This window comes from Asterias amurensis, chromosome 5 (genome assembly GCF_032118995.1).
Source record: "Asterias amurensis chromosome 5, ASM3211899v1".
NCBI classification, from domain to species: Eukaryota; Metazoa; Echinodermata; class Asteroidea; order Forcipulatida; family Asteriidae; genus Asterias; species Asterias amurensis.
In genome coordinates, this window is record NC_092652.1 from 24918143 (window position 1) to 24942237 (window position 24095).

Sequence of the window (24095 nt, forward strand, 5' to 3'; positions counted from 1 at the left end):
ATGAATATGATGGAGTATTGAGGTAAAGGAAGGCGCCGACAATTAGCAACATTAACTGACGTTAAAAGATATGTCTGCGCTACACATCGCCATTTTGCAGAGTCGAAGTAAAATTTGATGCAGCCATTCAAAATAATCGGTGACAAACGTCAATTTTAGTAAAATAGTTTGCCGCACTTAGGCCTAGAGTAGTTCAAAACGGCAACGCTTGAGATTGTTGCTAAAGATTCATGTGTCATGCGACGTGTGGACTGAGAATAAAAGAGGTTATGTGGACTTACCCGCGTCCCCAAAGAGTTTCTTTTAGAGAGTGAATAAACCATTGAGTGTATAAATGAATGTCCACAGAGTGACTGCGACAGAGAGCTAGTTGTGGACTTACGGAAGAGGCCTTGTGGGTCTTTCACACAATGGAACAATCACCACCAAGTTTTTCTTTGTTCAACTCGGACAAGGGAATACTAGAACAACAGGACCCCACCAACCCGATCCGAAGATTGCGCGTATGTGCACTTTCTCACACGTCATCAACTTACGGGGTACTTACAATGGAACAATGCTTGCCTGTAAGGTTTTCTTTGTTATGGTGGCACCCCACAGAGAATATTTCTTAAGAAAAGGGAATAATAGAACAACAATGAGAGAACCCTGTAACTGCCATGAAGGGTGTTTTAAAAATACGATGAAAGAGGATAAGTTTAGCTGGTGAGAGAGGAGAAGAAAGACTCAAGAAGAAAGAAAAGACATCGACACCATGTTCTGTTTACCTTTTACCTGGACTGGTTTTTTAAAATGTATTTACTTTTTGTCATTTATCAACATAGTACATAAATCGTGAATACACAATTATCACCATCTAAATATTACCAATGTTTTAAAAATCATTCCCAAGACTATAAGTTATTAAACAATTTTATTTTTCGAAAAACAAAAACACAAATTGATTTTCGTTCCACAGTAATAATTTACACACCGAAATCATTTATAATACTGCCATTTTGATGAATATAGAATACGTCTGACTTATGTCCTTCACGGTCCGGTTTGCTTAAAGGGGCTGTGTCGTCAGGATTAAATCAGGCATTTGGCTGTGCGTTGAATTATGTACTCTTATCCCAGTTACAACACCCACGCACACTTCCTCTGTATCATTGAGGGCACGTGCGTATCTAGGTGGGAGTTAACAATCCCATGAACAGGCACAGGCCTGCTTTGATCTGGACGAGAGTGCTCCTTTAATGACAACCCTCCGAGCTGGTTTACATAGCATAGAGTAAAGTCACAGTGAAGATCATACATTAACAATATCATAATATGTCAACTGCAACAATGTCATGTCAAAAGACTGACAATAAAAATCATACCGTTAGCAACGTCCACGTCAAGTAAACAACTTAACCATGTTGATATTGCTAGTTTGTTTTACCAGTTTTAAAATTCAATTTCAACTTCCACTTTAAGATGCAAACGGTCGAATATGATCAAAGGTACGTTAATATTGACGGATTAAACATGAACCCATATTGGACATATTGTTTATCGTCAAATGTTAAAGAATGTTTTACAACCGTTCCAAAAAGTGGTCGTAGATGAAACAAAAGACTGTGCAAGTCTCGCTCGACCCCGCGCGTCTCCCCTTTACAGTTTTACATTTTGAAGGAAAGAAACTCACGCACTTTCACGGGTCTCAAGATTTGAATCTTGCGAGACTTCTCGCATCGATATTAAACAGAACGTCATATCTACAATAGTCGGGTAACATCCAAAATACTCCTTGAACGATTTTGTCATTTCGCAGAAAAATGAATTTGTGAGGTTATTCAAAGCATTATTGGTCCACTGAATACAAAGGTTTACAAAATGTAACATGAGACGGACCCAAAGTTTTGTTTAAAAAAAAAAAACAATCAGCTACGGAAAGTTTATTTATAGAATGATCTCGCTATAATGACCTATAGAAGACGTAAAGATAGTTAACACGTTCAACCCTACTAAGTTTTAATCCTAATTTAAACCGTTTATTAAATCTAGAGTATTTAAAGACCAATGCATATTAAAAGAGACCTACACATTTGTTTTTAATACGATAACCCGGAAGTGAAAACGATCCAATCTAACTTTTATTTTATTTTGTAGTACTTTTTTTTTTTTTTTTTTACAAAACAGATAAAGTATCCATGAAATTGTCACTTACGAAAGTGACAGAGCGAAGCTAAACACCACTGGATAATGAGAACTGTATACAAAGTAAGGGTTCGGACAGTGCAATCTACATGGCTTTGTCTATAATTGTTAGCAAACTATACACAGGTTTATTTTATACAAAGGGTCTTCTACAGAGAACAGTTAACACTGCGTATAAAAAAACATGGCCTATTCTGGCCTGTATCTGGCATGGTAAGCCGGTTCAAACCAGTTCAAACCAGTTTGAGCCACTTTGGACACGTCAACCTAGCCATTCATCGGTTTATTTGTTACGTCGTGTTGGCCTAAACCGAAGAAAACCACATACATTTTTTATTCACATCTCTCTTTTTTTGTTTTGTTTTGTTTTTAGCACCACAATGAGCGACTCTAGTTTTACCAAGTTGCGAGCAAGCCGTTTCTACTCTCTTCTAGACCACACCTATAGGCTACACTTTTCCCTGTCAATACATTCTGTATCTATAGATAAAAGATAACATTTTGATGCTCCAAAAATTCTTCTCACCTTTTATGAAAATGGCGACAAAAAATGGATGGTTTCTAGCCCCCACCCAAACATAATTCACAATGCTTGAGAACGGAGACTACCAAGTGTTTTTACATCGTACTAAAAAGTTAAAGCCGTTAACCTTCCCAGTTATTATAACCCGGGTCACTCGAGAACTTTCACAGATATTTGAGATTTTGTCAAATGACCACGAGTTATTCGTTTTGCTTTCTTGAACAAGGTTTGAACTAAAAAGAGACTCAATAACTTTCATAATACATTACATGTTTTTTTTGTACAAACGTATATATAAAAAGAAGTTTTTATTTTCAAAAGTAACAAAACGTTATTTTGCCTCAGGCGTTGTTGTTTTTGTTGATGTTCCGTTAAAATTATTGGTGACAAGGGCAGGAAATTCTTCAGTCACGTGACTTAATTTTCGAGGGGGGGGGGAGGTAAAACAAACGTCTTAAAATAAACGTCTGCAGAAGTGATGTCTGTGAGTGATGGGGAAAAGGAGCAGAAAACGGAAAGAACTTCCTTGAAAATAAACGGCCGCCTCGATCGTTTCATTCACTCGAAAAGATTTTTCCTGAATATAAAGATGAATCCATTTTTAATTATATTATTAGCCCCAATATTCTGATGATCAATGTTATGATTATAATGTCAAACCCAGTCTCTGACGCTTGCAACATAAAAAAAATACACGATATTAAGAAACCATCCGAAGAAATCATTACGAAAAATTGCAACATCCCCACACCAGATAAAAACATAAAAGTCTGGTCAGTGTAGGTCTTACACCTTGACTTCACATATCACCACTTAAATCTGTTTTAGTCACACAAACGCAATTTTCTTTAGTATTTACATTATAATTAATTATACACATATATTACAATTTCACCTTTATTTAAATTGACACAGAAATTAAACATTTTTTTAAATTATAGAAAGAAAACATTATTTGCAGCCTTTTAAATTATAATGTTTTCTCGTTTAAAAAATAAAAAATAATTCATGACTATTCTGGACACAGCGTCGTTGACAGTCTATCATGTTGCACAAAATTACTCTCCCAACTAGTTGATTATCATGATTTCTAATTGTCTAAAATGGCAATTAAAAACACGTTGAGTTAATGAGGTATGAATACTGTGAGAGAACCCAATCTCATTGCTAAACTAGACTATAGCACTTGCAGTCAACTAGTCCTTCTTATTAACATGAAGCGTTTTCATAACGGCTGCAGTAGGACAAAGCATCGAGGTCGCTGTGCCCCAAAATACCTCATTTAACAGACCTTTAGGGCCTAGTACTGATGACGTCACAGTTCTGATGACGTCGCAGGTTGTTTACCACTTTGCAGAAGAGTGAAAAGCCATTGTGTCTTCGCACAAAATGTCAGAAACAGCAACAAAACATGTTTGGGGCACCCCGATTTTCAAAAGGTTGTCAAAGCAAAGCGTTACAACTTGAAAGCAAGACAAACTCTAGAGTTCGTTTTTCAAAAATATACAAACACAAAAAGAAGATGTCACTCTTGTTTGGATTTGAGCACGCATCTTTTTTTTAGCATCAAAACCCACGCCTTTGCGACGCTTTAAACAACGCATTTAGCTGGATGGGTGGGTGGGTAGTTGCTATTATTAACTCTACATCATTTCGTGAAGAAGACTAACAAGTTTTTAAGTTGCATGTACATCAATGGCGGGTGGGTTTCAAATTTCAATTTTCCCGTTTTTGACTGAACAGATTTAGTAATGGTCACAACAGCCCACTTGACAAGAGTCAATTTTTGGACAAGGGCATAAAAGATGAGGAGCTTGCGGTACAACATGTACCAGTGTAGTATATTAAGAGCAGGTGAAAATTAAGCATTGGCCCCTTAAGCTAATCGAAAATACTACATTAATAAATCAGATGTTCCTGCCACCAACGTTTAGTTTAGTCAAACTTGTAACCTGTTCGTTTTACAGAGAGTTATTCTCTTTCTGGGATAATGGAAGGATATTGTACGTCGATGTCTCGAAAACAGATTCGACGTTTCGAGTCTAGTATCGTCAGTCATATATCTATAATAAACTATGTACTATACACACGTTATTTTAATTACCCCATTTAAACATGCCTGTAAAATTATCAGGATGCATGTTCAGGAAATGTTGAAATTTTTATTAATCATTATTATTATTATTATTTTTTTCCAAATGTAATTTTGAAAGTACAGCCATGGAGTCAGAAAGAGCATTTTTATTTACAGCTATTAATATTGTGTCTTAATAAAGTCGACTTTCACGGTGGAGGTCAAAGGTGACAGCACTTGTTACATTTTCCAACATACATCACCAACGATGACGTTGAAAGGTTTGACCGATTATATAATCACATTTAATATAATTTCATGCAATAAAAATCCCACTGCCAAAGTCTCGTTAAATATATGTATGACTATTATTCACAACACAGTCCTTGAGAAAAAAATTCCAAATTCCAAATATCCTTCTGTCATTTCAGGAATTGTTATTCAGCCTTCCTTTGTAAATTTAGGAAAACAAAAAAGATCCCCTACATTGGGACTATAGAAAACAAAAGACTGTGATCTCAATTACCTATATAATTTATATTGTACTGATGGAGATTTTGTCAGCTTTTGAATTCTTAAATTTGTTTCTCTTTACGATGCTGAAATTTTATTCACCGGAAACATGAACATCAAAACTACACTACAATTCACAAAGTTAACGTCAAACGTCAGTATTTGTGTCAAACTTGACTTGTCTGTCACTGTACAAGATACGTCACGTCTCCAGTAATGCCGTCAGTCAGCCAAAAACAACCTCGTTCCCAAGAGATTGTGTCGAAATGAATGATCGGTTATGAAGCACAGGGCGGGCTTCGCTCATTCACAATATGTTTTTGTGTATGATTAATATCGATTTGAAACCCCTGGGCAACAGTTTGTATCTAGACTAAAATCTAGACTAAAATTATGTGACAGTCACTCTCAATTCTACCAATATGTATCTATGCTTCATATCCACTCAGTGTTACAAATTGTAGTCTGTCGTCCGTGCATGCATGGTCTGACTATAACGTTCGTCCAAATTGGCTCAGATAGAACCTGACCAATTGAGCCATTTTGCCCCTTCGTCCATTCAAATAATTATGACCAAATTGAGGCTGGAAGTGAAATAGTTTGGACCCCCACACAGTGGGTTAGTACACTCACAATCATTGTATATACAGGACACCTACAACAGATGATCACATCATAAACATCGACTTTCTAAAAAAAAGAAAATTGTTTATGATACATGAGTCAGGTCCGTCAGTTAGTTGTCTTTGTTGGTTCCCGGTGTCCCGAATCTGTGCCCCCCCGGATATTCTGTTGTCCCCATCGTACGGCGAACTGTGCGCAAACTTCTTCTGATAGCGCCCTCTGTTGAATCGTCCTCCTTCAGCTAATGATAATTTCCAATATTGAAGGCAGAATCTCCGGCTTACAGATTTCCCAATGACACAAGATGCACGTTGTCATTAAGGGTTTTTAAGACTTTTGATGTTTTGGTCTTCTGGTATAATTATGAGACCCTAATAATGGTAAATGTGCCAGTCGTCACAGTCAATTGGTTCGTCAGCTTTGCGTTTGTCACCCTTGTCACTCTTGTCCCCGTCCTCTGTCCCACGTCCTCATACGACGAACAGTGGTTTCACGACAGTCTGTGGTCAGTAAAAAATCAAGAGTTCAGTTCCAGAAGTTGTAGTCTAGTCGAACGTTTGTCTGTAAACATTATGTGAATGTCTCTTTAATTAAAGTCACTGTCTGTCAGTCAGACAAGCAATGTGGGCGTGTCTATCGCCGTGCACGCGCCTGTCGTCATGAATATTCAATAAAAGGTCACTCTCACAGTCGGCATGTCAACTTTTTGTCCAGTCGCGTCACAGTTAGTCTTTTGTAATGTATTTACATGTACACATAATATTAATTTTTGTTAAATGCAAATCTCAAAGGAAGGCATGTATTTATTTGGAATTTTTCTTCTTCTAAGACATTTTTTTTATACACTGGAGTCCCTTAACACTGTTTTCCCCCAAGATTACACGGAAATTTCCTGATATTTAAAATCGCATAATCCGTTCTTGTCTTTCAGCTCTCCTTTCAGCCAATACGTCGTCTGTTTACCCTTCCCCTGGAAAAAGAACAGTGGATAAAAAGCCAAGTAAGTAAGGTTTACAGCAAAGATCGGTTAGCGCCGATCTTTGGTTTACAGTGACTACGTAAAATCTCTTTTGTGAGTAGTGATGGCTCTCAAAAGAGCCGGTTCGTTTTGCTCAACGTTCAGGTCATTGCGCTCTGAACGTCTTCTCGACAATGCAGGATAAAGTGTCATTTAATATTCAATTCTATTTTGAAAATCGATATAATCCCAAAAGGTCAAATCTATTTTCTCTCGCCAATTCATTCGTGAATAACACACAAAAGAAGCCGACAATTTTAATGGAGGTCCCACATCTGAAATTGCATCTATTTTTAATAAATGCATTTTCTAAAATGTCTTTGTTAACAAGTGCTAAAAATATCTATCACTGAGGCCAGACGAGACAGTTAAAAAACAGTCCACTAAGCCACCCAAAAGTGTGTTTAAAAACCATTACTATTTTCAAAATCATATCTAAAGAGTGACTATGAATTTGAAAATATGTAAATGTGTGATGGGGACGAGGTTGGATGTAACAATATTTTACCTTCATTTCAACTTCACCCCTGAGTTCGATCACGAAAGTGCCAAACAGATCGAGGATTTTCTTGATGTAGGAGCTCATATGAATCTTCATAGCTGTGGAAACAAAAAGACAACATTATTAAACCAATAAAATAACAGTATATTTTCCTGTTTACTGGTGAATTAGAAAAACCTTGGTTAAGGGGAGATATACCTGTGATGTTTACTCCAGAAAATTAATGACCATAAAATTTTTATTTGGGCGATAACTATAACCGTTATCACATTTTGAAGTTAAATGTTTAGTAAGTTGTATTTTATAAAGTTATACAGGATTAAATCAATCGAATGGTTCAGCAACCAAAGGTATACGTCCCCTTTAAAAAATACTGACACCAGTTGCTGTGATTGGGAACAGGTATAGTCTAGGAGGATCTAAGATTGCCTACGGGGGAAGCCTAATTATAAACCAAAGAGGCTTCATTTCAAATCGTAGAAACCCATTGTTGTCATCTATCAGTAGAGAGAAAGACCGTGACCATTGCAGCAACTGTCAAAATCCCGGGGCGGGGCGGCATATCACAGCCTCTCAGGCCTCGCAACCTGCCGGAAACTCGGGGCAGGTGACGGCACGAACGACATCACCCCGCAGGCCAAGTCTCTTCGGCCTTGGCTGACAATGACCATCAAACTAGCCAATTTGGAGGTGCATCCGTCGCTATATCCTGCCAGTGAAATTAGTCTCAGGTCTTCTGGAAGCCTGTCAATGAGCTTGAGCTCCACACCACATTCGGCAGTTTGAAGCCTATACACCCGGCGTCCCTGTAGAACGCAGCACCCTTAGGTGTTTGCGTTCACATTGTTTGCCAATTTCACGATTCCATCGTGAAAGTCACGTACGAGTGGCTACGTTACGCACGAGGTACGGTTATCGGATTGAGCAACCATAATTAACTTTGCAATGAAAGTCGTAATGTTTTAAAATTGAGCAAGGCAGGACGAAATTAAATTGCATATTTTTTGGGAGGTTGTCACCACCGCAGTCAGCCTTTAGCACACGCCTCGTAAACATGAATGTGTATACGGTAATAAAATGAACACCTTTGTAGCTGTGAGACAAATAACGTGCGGGGCATACAGGGGCGGAGTTGAAAATTACATACATGTGTGTAGAAATGCAAACAGATTGCATTTGTAGATGCTTGTGTGAAACAAGGTATAGCGAGAAACACCATGGTCAGATCTCCAACCCTGACCGTCAGAATGGAGATACCAGATTAAGTGCAACTGTGCACAAAAATATTGATGACACAGTTTAAATGGAAAGTAAAGCTTTGTGATCTGCAGCAATAAAGTATTGTTTGCAATAAACACACTATGATGAGCAGTCTCTGAAAGTTTGTTTGTTTTATCTGATAAATATATATTCCACAGTGTGTTGGGCCTACCTTTGCTCCAACATTCCATGAACGTTAAAGCTTAATTTTGAGAAGCAATTCCCTTCTGAGGAAAGGTGGTTTAGAATTGGCCACTGGAACTTTCTATGGTGATTATTTGTCAGCTTTTATAACAACTATCTGGTCGTCGATTCTCACAAAAACCTTGCATTTTATACACTCTGTGATTGTCAAAACGATTCAGCAAATAGACCTTATGCACATGACGTCATTTCAGTACGGCGCCCCCGCATTGATGTCAAAAGGAGGTTGTTCATTGGCCAATCTATGTGCGTTTCGATTGTTTCGTCAACGTTTGACCTCAAAGATGGCGGCTGGATGACGTCAATGCATAAGGTCTATTAAATCTGCACACGTTTGCTATTAAGGAGGGGGGGGGGGGGGGTGAGGGAAAGGACTGGAAAAAGAGCAAGAGGTTGATGCTAACCTTCTCCATTTGATTCCATACGTGATGCTGTGTTTACTGTGTCTCCGAAGAGACAATATCTGGGCATCTTTAAACCAACCACTCCAGCCACCACAGGACCTGCAGAAAGAAACATCGCGCAACAAAAATCAATTCTCATTTTGAGTGACATCGAGAAATTTAATTGCAACTCAGGCCTGGAATTTACATCTTGGAAGGGGCAAGGTCGTTTTTATTTTGCAAAGGGCACTTCCATTAGAAAAATCTTAAAGTCTATAAAATTATGGGAAACTTTTCAAGGGCAACAAAGGCCACACAGGGGCAACATGGGGCATCTTCGTGGCCAATATGTAATTCCAGGCCCGACAACTAGCATGTTCTTGATGTCAAAATTTGAACTGAACATCTAACCTATGGACATCATCAACAGCCAATCTTATTCCCATCTAAGCCTAACCTAGCGGAAAATGAGTTTTGACGTAAAGGTCATGAAGGAAAAAATATTAATGACATTATGGTGAAATGCCGGTAGTTTGTGTCTCTTTGTCCGGTGAGCCATTGCTCTCTAATAATGAACTGTACATAATATTATATTATGGGAACACGATTTATAAATAACTAGAGGCTATCGTAACAAACTAAGGACAAAATACAATATTTTTTCATTGATAATGATAGGCCTAAAATTTTTGAGGACTATTTTTTAAGGGCTGCAAAAAAAAAAAAAAAAATGTTCATGTAGGCCTATCAGATTTTTTACAAATTTAAACTTATATTTATTTCCATACTTCATGAAAACAGTATAAACAATAATTTATAAAAGGAGTAACAAATAAACAATGCTATTTAAAAAGGCAGAGAATAATATATTAATAAAGTTAATGGAGGCATCATCTAGAAGCCTAGGCTTGTGTTGAGATGCCTGTGGGTACAGACAAACGTAACATAAACAGGACACTCAAACAATTAGAATAAAGGAAGAAATGATAAACACAATAACATTTTGCATGTCAATATTTTTCAGCGCATGTAATCGATTTTCTCCATACAAAATGTCTTGCCCAAGAAGCAGTCGCTTCTAAGAAAACTTAGTTACTGTCCTTAAATCTAATAGTAATCAACCAACAAATTGAATTTAGTATTTCGTGCATTTTAAGGGTCTAAATATTATGAGTTCCTGACTCTAATATTGCCCTTTTGGATTGCTTGACTGCCCCACAGTCATTCGTCAATAAACCGCATCCTTAAAGAGAACACCTTAAAACATCACCTAGGAGAAAGTAGTTATTAAACTTGAACATTTTGTTTGTGTTATTACCAGGGATTAATCAAACACGAACCACTACCCACTCTAAGAAAAGCAATCGTGTTTCGAGTGGTTGGCTGAAGGAAACAAGCTGGCATCACGATCGCCATGGTAAATTAAACAACATCGGCACGTGTTGAGTTGCCAAAAGTACAAGTGCATATTATAGACTTGATTGAAGTCCCATTCTCACTTGAGAGGTCCCTAAGCATAATATCACGTCAACTTATACTATGAAACAACCCGTAACTAGCATTACAGTGCGCGCTCGCCGTCAAAATGTGGTCCCAAGAATGCCGAACAGATTTGGGAATGCAGAGCATCAGAAAACAATAGTTTTCTGGGGATGGCACGGGATTGGGACTTGAGTCAAGTCTAAAGTGCATACAGAGATAAGGATCTCGTTTGAGAAATATGATTAGGCGAACTTTGTGAACACATATACAAACAAACAGCAGCCACTTTGTACTTGAGGTTAACATGTCGAAAGGTTTATAACCATAGAACGAAATAAATTAGTGTGATTCAGATAACTAGCTGGTTGCCACGTTACAATGTCAATCCTCCTTTTTGAGATATATTAATACAAGAAAACAGCAATAGACCGCTGTATGACATCACGGTTTGTTTCCTGCACAGCTTAGTGACTGATTGGACTGTATTTCCGACAGTTGAGCAGTGAGACAATTAGCCTTTTTGAGATATGGTGGACACTATTGGAGTGCACTGTGTGGTTTGGGTGTACACAGACAGATTTACCCAAACCTTACACTTTAGTGTCCATCATAACTCAAAATGGCTTTTGGTGTCCCATTCTTCTGCAAAGCAGTAAACAAACTATCATCAGTAATCTGGAACATTTACAACAACAAAATCAAAGAAGAAAAAACAGAGGCTGCCCTAAGGTGGGAAAGAGACAATCGAAAAAAACACCAAAACATTCGGAGATAAATGTGGGTCTTTAAAAGTTAGTTGATCAAATTTGACAATATTAATTTCTCTAAAGGATTTGTACTGGTATACATTTGTTGTTGATGTTGTTGTTATTGTTGTTGTGTTGTTTTTGCTGGTAAAAGCTAGTTGATTCAATGTGACAATATTTCTCTGAAGGATTTGCACTGATATAGATGTTATCAATATGTATTCAGTGTTGTTGTTGCTACTGTTGCTTTTGTTGTTGTTCTTGTAGATTTTGTTGTTGTTGTTGTTGTTGTTGGTGTTGTTCTTGTTGTAGCTGCTGTTGGTGGTGGTGGGGGTCATGATGAAAAGGGTTAACTACCATTCAATAAACTTACCTGAATGCAAACCAATTCGCAGCATGAGCGTTTTGTCTGGTTTATGTCGAATCTTGAAGCTTTTGATAGCATTCAGAAGAGCGAGAGACATGCGGGCAATCTCTCTGGCATGGAAGTCCCCATTCCGTACAGGTAAGCCAGATGCCACCATGTACGCATCACCTATCGTCTCAACCTGAAACCAAACAAACACACAAACAGTTTTAAAGACAAACTCGGTTGATCCATCAAAGAAACGTTGACATCGTTTTAAAGACTAAACAAATCAGTTGGAGTTAAAGCTATTGTAAAGGATTGGTAGAGCTCACCAAATAGTCTCAGACAGTGGTCATGTTCTGTGTGATCAACCATTTACATAATAAGATATATGGTGATTTAAAATCCGATTGTATACACACTTTTTTTTTAAATGGTTTGAATAATTTTCACTTCATTGTTTTTTTTCAACTATTCTGGTTGTGAAGCCAATGACTAACAGAAAAGCGAACTTAAATAACTGTATAAGCCAAGAATCCGATGGGGGAGAAGACAGTAAGGAAGGGAGTTTCAGTAAAAACCCAAGAGTATTAATCTAGGGAAACCAAACCAATCAGGTAGGGACTGAAAACCCAATACACATATATAGTGCCCCCGGTGTGACTCCAAACGGGTCCTACAAAGATTGAAGGCAAGTGAAGATACCACTACGCTAACCTGACCATCCGCATTTACAAATTTCAACGTTTCGTCTTCAGTAAAACATTGTCATTCGAGTACACTTTAGTTACCCCTTAAAGGGAAGGTACACGTTTGGTAATTACTCAAAACAAATAATAACTTAAAAACAGACTTGGTGACGAGCATTGGAGAGCTGTTGATAATATAAAACATTGTGGAAAACGGCTCCTCTGAAGTAACATAGATTTTGAGAAAGAGGTTATTTCTCACGAAAAGGCTTCTAGCTAGAAGTCTTTTATTCCTATCTGAAAGCACACAAATTCGTCCAACAAGGGTGTTTTTTCTCTCATTATTTTCTCGCAACTTCGATGACCAATTTAGCTCAAGCGTTCACAGGATTGTTATTTTATGCTGATGTTGGGATACACCAAGGGAGAGTACTGGTCTTTGACAATTACCAAAGGTGTACCTTCCCTTTAAGGGTTTTGAAGTTATGTTCCACTGATTTATTAAGGTATTCAATTTGTAAATGTTGATGAAAGACCAACAACAGCTTACTTATAATAACAAATATTGGTGTGTTTTACAATGCAATCAAAACATTGCTCCCCATGTGAATCCCAAAAGACAAGAAATATCTTGCCGAACTCTGAACGACAGCTAAAGGTTTCGAGAACCGTTCAGGCTTTTGTATTTTCGATCAACATATAGAACAGAAGAAGCACAGCTCATAAAATACAATAGGTGACACAAGATATGCCCCTTACCACTGACTCATTGTTGCAACTGAATTGCTTTTTAAATGTTTACAATACAGACATTTTCTAAATTTATATCCGAAAACATATTTTCGTTTGCCCAATGCAAACAGACGATAAAATTACCGTTTGAAACTTTATTCCCGCGTATAGATGTGTTTACACTGTCACTAGCGTATTGAGGGTGGGTGACAGAATAATGTTTGTTGAAGAACCCGCAATGGGACCCCATCGAATACATGCATATCTCGTTTCATTACGAGGTCCGTGTAAAAATAACGCAGCGAGTATTGATTAGAACAGATGCACTTAAAGGAACACGTTGCCTTGGATCGGTCGAGTTGGTCTTTGAAAAGCGTTTTGTGACCGTTTGTTATAGAATGCGTATGGTTAGAAAGATGATGTAAAAGTAGAATACAATGATCTACACAAATATGCCTCGAAATTGCGTGGTTTTCTTTTTACCTCGTCCAATAACACGGTCGGCCATTTATGGGGGTCAAAATTTTGACTCCCATAAATGGCCGACGGTGATAGTTCGCGACGTAAAAAGAAAACCGTGCAATTTTGAGTGATACTTGTGTGGATCATTATATTCTACTTTTAAAACATCATTCTAACCATATACATTTCATAACAAACGGTTTCAAACGCTTTTTATAGACCAACTCGTCCGATCCAAGGCAATGTGTTCCTTTAAAGGAGATTCAACCTCTTCCCCGTAGACATGTTTTCTCGCTGGTTCTGTGTACTTCCAAAAGGGCGTTTGCGCGTCTATCAAAAAATATTGAACATTTTCCAATCTAAAGGAAGCGTGCGTGTACATTATTATTTCAATTCTGTTATTGGAGACAAGTTGACATTGTCAAGTGCAACTTTGAATGAGAAAAAATGCCTCTACAACTCCTAAACAATTCTTCAAAGGCATTACACAGGAGTGATGAATGATAAAAACATAATATTGTGCAATTTTAATCTGAAAGCTTACTGGTTTGAAGTTCACACTATAGCCTAACTATTTTCATACAGATTTGAGCTGAGAAAATAGCAGTAGACATTGTTCATGTCTTGTGTTATCAACCATATACACACACAATAAACCCTTGAAAAGTGGGGTTTAGCCCTAAGCCGTAGTGTTAGGCAGGAGAAAAAAGTGAAAACCATGTGAAATAAGCGGCTTTCAGATACAGTTTTCTCGAATGACTTCAGACTTCATTTCACAGAAACAATGGTTGTAGCATGAACTTTATAATCAGCAAGCTATTGGTAATTGTCAAAGACCAGTCTTCTCACTTGGTGTATCTCAACATATGCATAAAATAACAAACCTGTGAACATTTGAGCTCAATCGGTCGTCGAAGTTGCGAAATATTGATGAAAGAAAAAACACCCTTGTCACACGTAGTTGTGTGCTTTCAGATGCTTGATTTCGAGACCTCAAATTCTAAATCTGAGGTCTCGAAACCAAATTCGTGGAAAAGTTACTTCTTTCTCAAAAACTATGTCACTTCAGAGGGAGCCGTTCCTCACAATGTTTTATACTATATGATCGTTACCGAGAAAGGTTTTATGCTAATAAATATTTTTAGCAATTACCAATAGTGTCCACTGCCTTTAAGCTAAACAATGTTGTTTCTTATCCTTATACCAATCCATTATAACCTTTAAAACAATCTTAAGAAAACGGATCGATTCAGTAGTTCTCTCTAATTCCCAACAAAAAGTAGCGAAACAAACCACTTTGGATATCATCACCCAAATTCGATCTATCTCGTAATTCAATCTTCAGAAAGTACGAGATCTCTAGGGGTGGAGCAGACCGCCTCGATCTAGACCCGCCGCCGGATACAGGCACCGCGACCCGGTATCACGATAATAATCAAGTCTTGCAATCCACCGGGTATCACTCACCGAATAGTGTTAACGTTTTACAGGATATTGTCTCTGAATTAACTACTAACGACCACCGAATATCAGCCGAACGCAGGTGTCCTGTTAATAATATCTTAGCAGCACACGCAAAAGAAGAAGATGACCTTAAACTGTAATTGGATTGATGCGTAACTCATAGGGATCAGCCATTTTTGTATATAGGCAAGAAAATTGATACTTGTTTCAGGGCCGTTTCGGTGTGGGATTTGCTGGCACCATCCCTGCACGGTTGGTGGATTCTTAACTCGTTCTTATCACTGAAATAGTCACCTAATTGTAATCAAATACCCGGCCTCAACGCCTTGCTGCTCGACCTCTAACGGTGTTAACCAGGCAGAATGATTGACTTCAACAACCACTTGCAGTGGTGATTAATTTTCAATGCAATGCAATTTTCAAAGCAAGTTGTGCATAGTTGCAGAGAAGTTTTCAGCACATTAGGTCCAAATCTACTGACACTATTTCTTTGGCGTGTTCACATTATGACGTTGCTATTATGAATATTGATACCCATTCTAGCGAGAGAAAAGAACCGACCTACTTTCACCACCGAGTTACGGTTTGATGCCACTGGCGTCAATGGGAGATAAACAAAAATGGCTGCGCAGCGGCTGATGTGTAAACCTCTCTTTTGAAAAATCCTAAAATGGTAGCTGAACAAAAGATGAATCATATGGCATAAAATTCAAAAGTGGTCCCTCACCTTGTAAACGTCGTAGTTCATGACGATAGAATCAAAACAGGTATATAGATCGTTCAGCAGATCAACAACCTACGATGGAATAAAGAAACAAGTTATTATTATTTACCAATACTTTTGTCAGGTTAACTTTTGCAATTGTTGACAAGGCCACACAATGTGTGAGCTTATTAGAGTGCCCTTGTGGGGTCTTTTACACAATGTGCCCCACAAGGACATTCTTTGTTCAACCAGGAACCCACAAGGGAACCCTTCAGAAAATGGAATAACTGAACGACAAAAGAAGGACCACACAAACCGAATTCGTAAAGTTGTCTGTGTGTGTGTGCAGGACCGGGGGGGGGGATACCAACCATCTTCACAGCGATTTGTGTACAAATCTAACCTTGCCGAAAGTATCTGACCGTGCAGCCTTATAGCTTCATTCAGAAAAACTTCTAATTGACTTTACCAACTGTTAATCAAGTTAAGAGGGTCACAGCATTTTTAGGAAACCTGCAAGGCAGAGCTTTGGTTTTGGATTAGAAAGAAATGAATGTACACTTTGCTTTACACGTCGTCAAAATCGAATCGGTAGAGTTTTACAAGTCAAACAACAAAAACTCATCGAGTAAAATGTCTGACCCCAAAAACTATTCAAAACGAATTGATTTTCAATTTCTACAAGTGCTGTTCCGCTTCACTGAATAACACCACTTATTGTATGCAGGTCAGTACAAGAACCTGTTTCATTGAATGTTGAATATTTTAAAGGTAATACTTTGAAGTGAAATATTATCGAATGGAAGGAACTGTGTTCAAAGATGAGAGTTTTGAACTGAGAGCCATGACGTAAAGTTGACGTTTAACTTATAGGCACAGTATGTGGGTGACGATTGCTTTTTGTTTTGCTTTGTGTGTGTGAACAAATTAATGACGATGGTTAATGTTTCTTTAAATCAATGACTACACTTTGTCATTGTGGCTAATAATATGATGATCTTTTTGGCCTACTACTCAAAGGGGCACATTGGCTATACATTTCTCAATGTTTTTGGGGTAAGTAATGATTAAAAAACATCAATTTGTCTTTTGAAAAACAACCAGAAGAACGAACAGTCTGTCTAAGGGGGGGGGGGGGGTCAACGAATTGGTTCTATAAAAAAGCAGACCAAAAATCACATAATTTCAAGTGATATTGATGCGAATAATTGTATTCTACTTTTGGAATGTCTTTCAAACCACATCCTGTTCATTTCAAAACAAATACTTTTAATAGACAAAAGCGCCGGGTCTGAAGGCAATGTTCCCCTGTAATGTATTCAACTGCTCCAATAGACTCACCTGTAACGGTGTACTTTCTGAAGAGAGACTTGTAAAACCAACGATATCACTAAAGTAGATGGTGACACTCTCAAACGTTTCAGCCGTCACAGGTTTACCTTTCTTCAGTTCCTCAGCAACTGCTCTGTTTTAAAAGAACAAACATAAGAGTAAATATGCATATAATTTAAACAGTTTGGGATCTATCGTGGTACATTTTCTCTCTAGGGTTATGTAAAAGGGTTTAACAATTTAAAGTTTAAATCAGTATGCAACGATCGTCTTCAGTTAATATGTAACAATTTAAAAAACTTTGGTTTGCCGCGGTAACATTTTCGCTCTAGGATTATGTGGTACTGAAAAAGAGTGTAACAATTCTACGTTTCAATCAGTATGCTGTGATCGTCTTCAGTAGAAAAATATGTCACAGTAGCTGTTGATAGAGGGCATTTTAATACAGCAACTGGTTTGCATCAAGAAATGTTGTTAAAGGCAGGATACACCTACTTCAAAGGATGTTGTTAAATCAACAGCTAGCTTTCAAATATTCTTTACTCAGTTGTTAACTTCATTAACGTGTTGAGTATTAACTAAGTATTATACACTACACTGCCTTTAACAATCATGCAGACAAGAACCTAGTCAGTTCCATGACGCGACACATCGACGGAAGGTTAGGGTTTTCTGACATAATATTGACAATTTGTTGAGCTGTTTTTAAGCTTCAGGGTTAACAACGGTTGATCCAAAAAGCACGAGCGCAACCGCGGGTGATTTGAAGATTTTTTATTATTTTTATTTTGATGAAGTATGAACTTTAAATCCAACTTCGAATCGCCGGGTACGCACGTACATAAAGTCGCAACGAGTATGAACCAGCTATAATGTTAGTGTAATTTTCAAACGAGTTGTCACCCTTTGGGAGACTTTAATTGTAACAACAGTTATTGGTATAGATGAGGAAAGGACGAGTAGGTGTCTGTGAAACCATTGATCTCGTACACTGCTTCGGGTTTGTTTTTTTGAGTAAGTGACCCAGTTCACTTTCCCGGCAACACGCAAGCCTTAATACAAAATCTACCGCTTTAACAGCTTCTCGCAGAACAATGTCACAACAATGCAAGCGATTTCCCATGTGAATATCATGAAAATTTTCCTGAAATAATGCAAAATTTTGCCAGCTCGGGCAGTGAAGTCGGATTTGAATCTTTAATTTCAAAGTAAGCAAACCTGTTTCATTTTATTGTTATCAAAGACAGTGCCCTCTAGCTACCCAAATGTAACACTTTGAGCCAGTTTTTGGCGCGGCCTGTGAAGGAAATTCGAGATAGAGGAGAATCGCAGCTCCCTTTTATTTCAATTTATTAGACAAATATAGCCTGCAATATGGCATAGACGAAAGAAAACAAAAACAGTAGCATTAAACAAATAATTATATTCATTGTTGAAATCTTCACAAATAATTGCCTACCGCGGCTGTGTACTTAAGTGTGTTGCTCTCTTTTTGTGTAAAAGTACTCGTCGCTGGGGCAACATATCGTATTGCCTTAACATCATACCCCCTCATTGTTATGCATGGACAATGTGTGGCACGTTGCATTTCTATTTGCTTTGTGACACAAACTACAGGCTCGAAAAACATTATTATTTACAACAAATCCACAATATTCTTTGTAGATTTTCTTTGAAGGTGAGATGTGCCCTATATACATGACTTTGCACTCACGGAAATGCCGGGCATTCTTAAGCACAAGGGAGTTTAAATCAGTTTAATGAGTGCTCTACTGTTTACAGATATTTTGGCCCAGATGAAAGGATCTATTGAACCACAGCAGTGACACTCAATGCTCCATTCAGCGAAAGGAAAATACCTTCTATTTGCCTAAGCACCGCCACAAAAAGAAACCCGAGACGTATGAGCATCTTGGGAGTGGGAGACATTGCCCGGACCCCAAGAATGTTTTTTTAAACTAGTAATACAAAAAGTTATCATTTTACTAAGGTAATCCAAAGGTAGCGACGGGCTCTTAAACTGCCGTTTAAAATCGGCGGGGTCGTGGGCGTGCGATAAAGGCCCGAGCCGAAGGCGAGGGTTGTTATCGCAAGGCCACGACCCTGCCCGGCTTCAAACGGCAGTTTAAGAACGAGTCACTACTCTTTTGTTCCCATTTTTCAGAAATGCATTGTGGGAGTAGTTAGTCTTGGTTCAAGTCGTTTCTCGTTTTCCTTTCACACACAGTGTGGTCAACTCACCAACAGTGCCCGCATCGCCGAAACAAGAACTGTCTTGCACCAAGACTAGCGCGTAGTATGCATCTTAACATATCCGCAAAAAAACAGGTTGTAAACTTGGCCTAAATTCATGGCTCTGCGCTTGTGATCATGATTCCCCGCTTACTTGTAAGCGCCAAATTTCTGCGCTAGCCTTGTAAGCGTAGAATGCCTATCGCAGAGAACACATGCGCAGAAGCCACAATTCGCCGCTAGCCAGTGAAATACGCTTGCCGTGAGCACAGAATTCCCTCCTTCCGTAAGCGCCGATTCTGTGCTTACGGTAAGCAGTGCCATGAAATTGGGGCCTGGTCTTTATCATCCGTTTAAACAGCCCCACTCGATTCACTCTCCACCAATAGGAATAGCGAAACAGTATCCGTCTTTCTAAGACGTGTATGAGCTCCTGTACCCATTGCTCATGTGTGTGCAAATAATACGCTGATACGTGTCACGTGAACACACGAGGTGTCTGACGTACCGGTATGTGTATGTGTATCCGTAGATTTGCGAAACCTCTCTATGGTACCAGAAACTCTGACGAGGATCTTACCTAGGTAGAATCTGATAAAGAAGTTCTTCTGCCTTCCTCTTCTCTTCGTAGAATGCCTCAGTTCTCTCCTGGACTAGGGCCTCTAAGTTTGTTGCGTATTGCTCCATACGAGAGAGTAGGTTATCAACTAGACTCCGCCCCTCGTTTTGTCTAGGGAAAGAATCAAATAACAAAAGTTGAGTTGTTAAATCATGGGAGATGATAATGTGACCATTTACACTTGAACAGAAGGGGCTTCATAAAGTTACACCAGGAAATTTAACCTACAATATAAGCCTAATTCATTGACAAAATCTGGATTGAGTCCATAGCCCAGTATCAATCAAGAAATGAGTTTAAATAGTGTGAACATAATAATCGTTTCAAGTTTATTTTATGATACCACTTTATTGTGATGTAACAAGATGTATTCCATTTTAAAATATTGACCAAAAACCTCATCAGTGTGACCTGGAAAGTGTTCACAAACAAAGTAGGACAAGATTTTTAACTCGGATTTTGCGACAGTTAGACACATTTCTGGGTTATTTTGATACTGATTATGGGCCATCCTGACCATGAAATGGCTCAGACTGACACAATAGTGGGTCAGGCCCCATGGATCCCGGTCAAATCTGGCCTAGAAGTTAATAGAGCGCCTCAAATGCCTTTCTAATTATTGTAGTCTAAGTAAACGGCCGCCTGGTAAACACAACTTGCAAACTTGCTAGGATCTGGGCTAGGTCAAGTCTAGTCCTGTATTATAGGACTCTTTCTAAGTTTGTACACAGACATAGTTTAATACGAAAGTGAAAGGCCGACAGGGCTAGGTCAAGTCTAATTTTAGTCTCTACAAACGACCGTAATGTGATAACAGTTGAACCATTTGTTATTTTTAAAAATTGCAAATTATAATTTTATAATTATGTTAGATGATGTATGTACGTCTAGCAACTGTGGCTCTTTCCAGCGTATGTGTAATTTGTGTGGTGCTATTACCTCGGAAGGCGCCCAATAAATCTCAAATATTTTGTGTCTGTTATCAAACCGGACTGAGCTATTAATTTACACATTCACTCAAATCTGCACCTGTTATGCCACAACAACAATATTTGACATTTCCTCCCTCGCTTTCTCAACTTTTACGGATATAGAAATCCATCGTCTGTTCCCCTTGAACGCCAAAGAACAGAAACAATTTATAAAGATCATAAATCGACGGCAATAGAGCCGTCACTCGCTGCATTGGGATGTCGACAGTTGTGCTCACTAATCGACTTTTATGACAGAGCCATCTGGCGAACAAACTCTACGGCCAAACGAGGATCCTAGATTAATTTAGCAAGCCATAAATCTCGGTAACGGTGACAGTTTAACGAGGGCAAGGATGTTTTCATCTTCAGAATTACCGTGGTGATTCGTGATCGTTGTCCACGAATATTAACCACTAATATAAGAGATGCTGTCCCAGCGAGTCAACACAACGACAGGAATCAAAACCGGACAACGATTTTGACGACAGCAGTTAGCAAAGGTCCCTTCTTTGTTTTTTAACATGGTTGCAAATTGTTCACATACATGTAATGCACCTCATGTGAATGGAAAACAATGTTTATACTGTCCAAGAAGGACAGTCCAAACATTGCTGTCCTTTTACACGAAGTGCAATTTGCTAAATTTCACAACCATGCCCAAATTAGGCAATGGACCCCTGCTAATTTGCTGTCATGTGAAAAGGCAACTACGAAATGCAACTACACGAAATGCAACAGTACACGCACAAAATAATCTAACTTAATAAATATGTACTTTTCAATTCAGTGAGTGCTGCACGACGAATTATTATTTTATTTTTTTCACTAAAACCCAAAACATTCTTCTGTTCAATGGGGCTGAAACCTAGTAGTCTAGACAACTCGCGGATACATTTTCAAATTTTAGCAACATCTGATATCTTCCATTCATAATATTCCTATTATTTCATTGTGCTATTTAAACAAATTAGATTTATGGATATTGAATCTCGTTTGTACTATCTGAAACCTGCAACCTTATATCGTAGGACTTTTTATACAAAACTGCACCCCCTTTCACTGAGCAAGCTGCATGTAATCCTACTAGGCAGGCAGTTTGTATAAAATTATATGTACGATATCAACACTTCGTGTTGTGTTCATTTTATGCAAAGATTTTGAGTTCCCCATGTAGCACACTTGGAGATTTCGTTAGTCTGCGAAATAATCCACAAACTGCAATTCGATCACCAAAAATAAAAGTAATGACAATTGATACAAATTACAAAATCAACAAAACTACTTCTAATCTCTCTTGATAACGAATGAGAGAGAAACAAATAAATAAGGAACGTTACAGAAACTGAAGAAACAAAAATCATGAAGGTCACAGATTTACATAAAACGTACACGGTCTAATGATGATGATAGTAAAAACATCCCTTGTATTATTGCTGTATGGAATTTCATATTTGATAAGAAATAAATAATATAATTTCGCGGTTGGAGTTTATCGCTCAGTAAGCGTTTCATTCATATTTGTTTTGGCGTCGATGCAATGCAAAATTTGTAATCGGTTTTTCAATATTCTCTCGTGACCCAAAATATGTCATATTTGATAAGAAATAAATAATATAATTTCGCGTTTGGAGTTTATCGCTCAGTAAGCGTTTCATTCATATTTGTTTTGGCATCGATGCAATGCAAAATTTGTAATCGGTTTTTCAATATTCTCTCGTGACCCAAAAGGCCGATCAATGCCAAACTTCTACAGGTTTGTCAGTTTATGTATATGTTGGATTACATAAAGTGCTTAAACTGCCAGCAACCTTTTTGCTAGCAAAACTAATTCTGTAATGTGCCTATAACACTATGCGATAAAGTGCAAGCAGCGCAATGAGTTCAACGTTTGCATTGATCTTGTATAAAAGAGCAAACAAACAAGAATTACGTTTTGTATTTTTGTTGTGTGACATTTAACTTCTATTTATAAACCGCAAACATCTTAGCAGAAAAACTAATGCTACAACCCTTGAATGTCGCAGGCAAAATACCCTTTTTAGCAACGCATGTCCATTCACATTTCCTGAGCACAAACGGAATAACCACGCCAGCATTGCCATGGCAACGTTTTTATCCTTCTTTTTTGTCTCATTCCCCTTTAGAATGAAAGTAATCAGCGCCGAGTGATCAACCGCTTTAAGGTTTGGAACTTTCCAATCCAATAATACTGCCACAAGTCTTTTCGTTGGAATTAATTTCGCAAGAACTCGGAAAGGCAAACCTAATCACAGGCCGGGTAATTCCTTCCACCTCTTTCCCCCCTTTTTTGAAAGTCAGTGGGAACAATATATGTAGCGATACAAGCATAGAGCTCCCTATCGTGCGGGATCGAGGTTGAGATTACCACAGGAATGAGGACTGTACATTTGCCCTTCGGCAGAAATCCCCAAATTGGAAATAGAGCGACAATTTAACGAAAACCGAATTAATATATTTTTAGAGACGAATACTGCTACTTGTGACTTGTTCGTCTCCCCCCGAAATTACATTCAAATAAATTATATCAATTTCAACACGGCTACTTCTGAAACCAGTTATTTGCCAAATGAAACTTTTTTTTTGTAAATCATTGTTAAACGTGTATTTCTGTTGACTATCGAAAAACCTTCGTATACAAAAATAACGAGAAGATTGAAGAAGACAACAAGTTTGGTTCGTGTTAAAAAATACAAGATGGCTTTTATATCTGGCGAAGACGTGAAACTTCGTTCGAACTGCACTGGTCAAAAAAACTCAAACATGCAACAGCCGTAGTGCGAATATTTTGCCGTAATTGTGGAATAGCGCCCTCTTGCGAAATCAAGAGAGATAATAACGTCGAATGTCATAACCGTAGATGTTGTGATTTGTGTGGTCGCGAGGTTAACGCCCATTCTTGGTGATTGAGGGTAATATAGAGGAGAGTTTAACAATATAACGCGGCAAATGAAAACATACTCGCAAACAATCAGTAAGTTTACAAAATGATGTAATTATTTTTG

The 24095-nt window shown here is 38.1% G+C and overlaps 1 protein-coding gene across 5 annotated transcripts in view; it reads right to left on the reverse strand.

The window, feature by feature from the left end:
- Positions 1-763: 763 nt before the first annotated feature.
- The window catches only part of LOC139937870 (atrial natriuretic peptide receptor 1-like), a 386766-nt gene continuing 363434 nt past the window's right edge, over positions 764-24095 (reverse strand). For all 5 annotated transcript variants that reach the window (XM_071933239.1, XM_071933238.1, XM_071933237.1 and 2 more), the window contains exons 15-21: positions 20060-20209; positions 17257-17380; positions 15937-16005; positions 11887-12061; positions 9307-9405; positions 7445-7536; positions 764-6888 (exon numbers count right to left, since the gene is read on the reverse strand). In XM_071933239.1, the coding sequence (XP_071789340.1) occupies positions 6796-6888; positions 7445-7536; positions 9307-9405; positions 11887-12061; positions 15937-16005; positions 17257-17380; positions 20060-20209 (802 nt within the window). In that variant the 3' untranslated portion in view covers positions 764-6795. The remainder of the gene's footprint in view (positions 6889-7444; positions 7537-9306; positions 9406-11886; positions 12062-15936; positions 16006-17256; positions 17381-20059; positions 20210-24095) is intronic.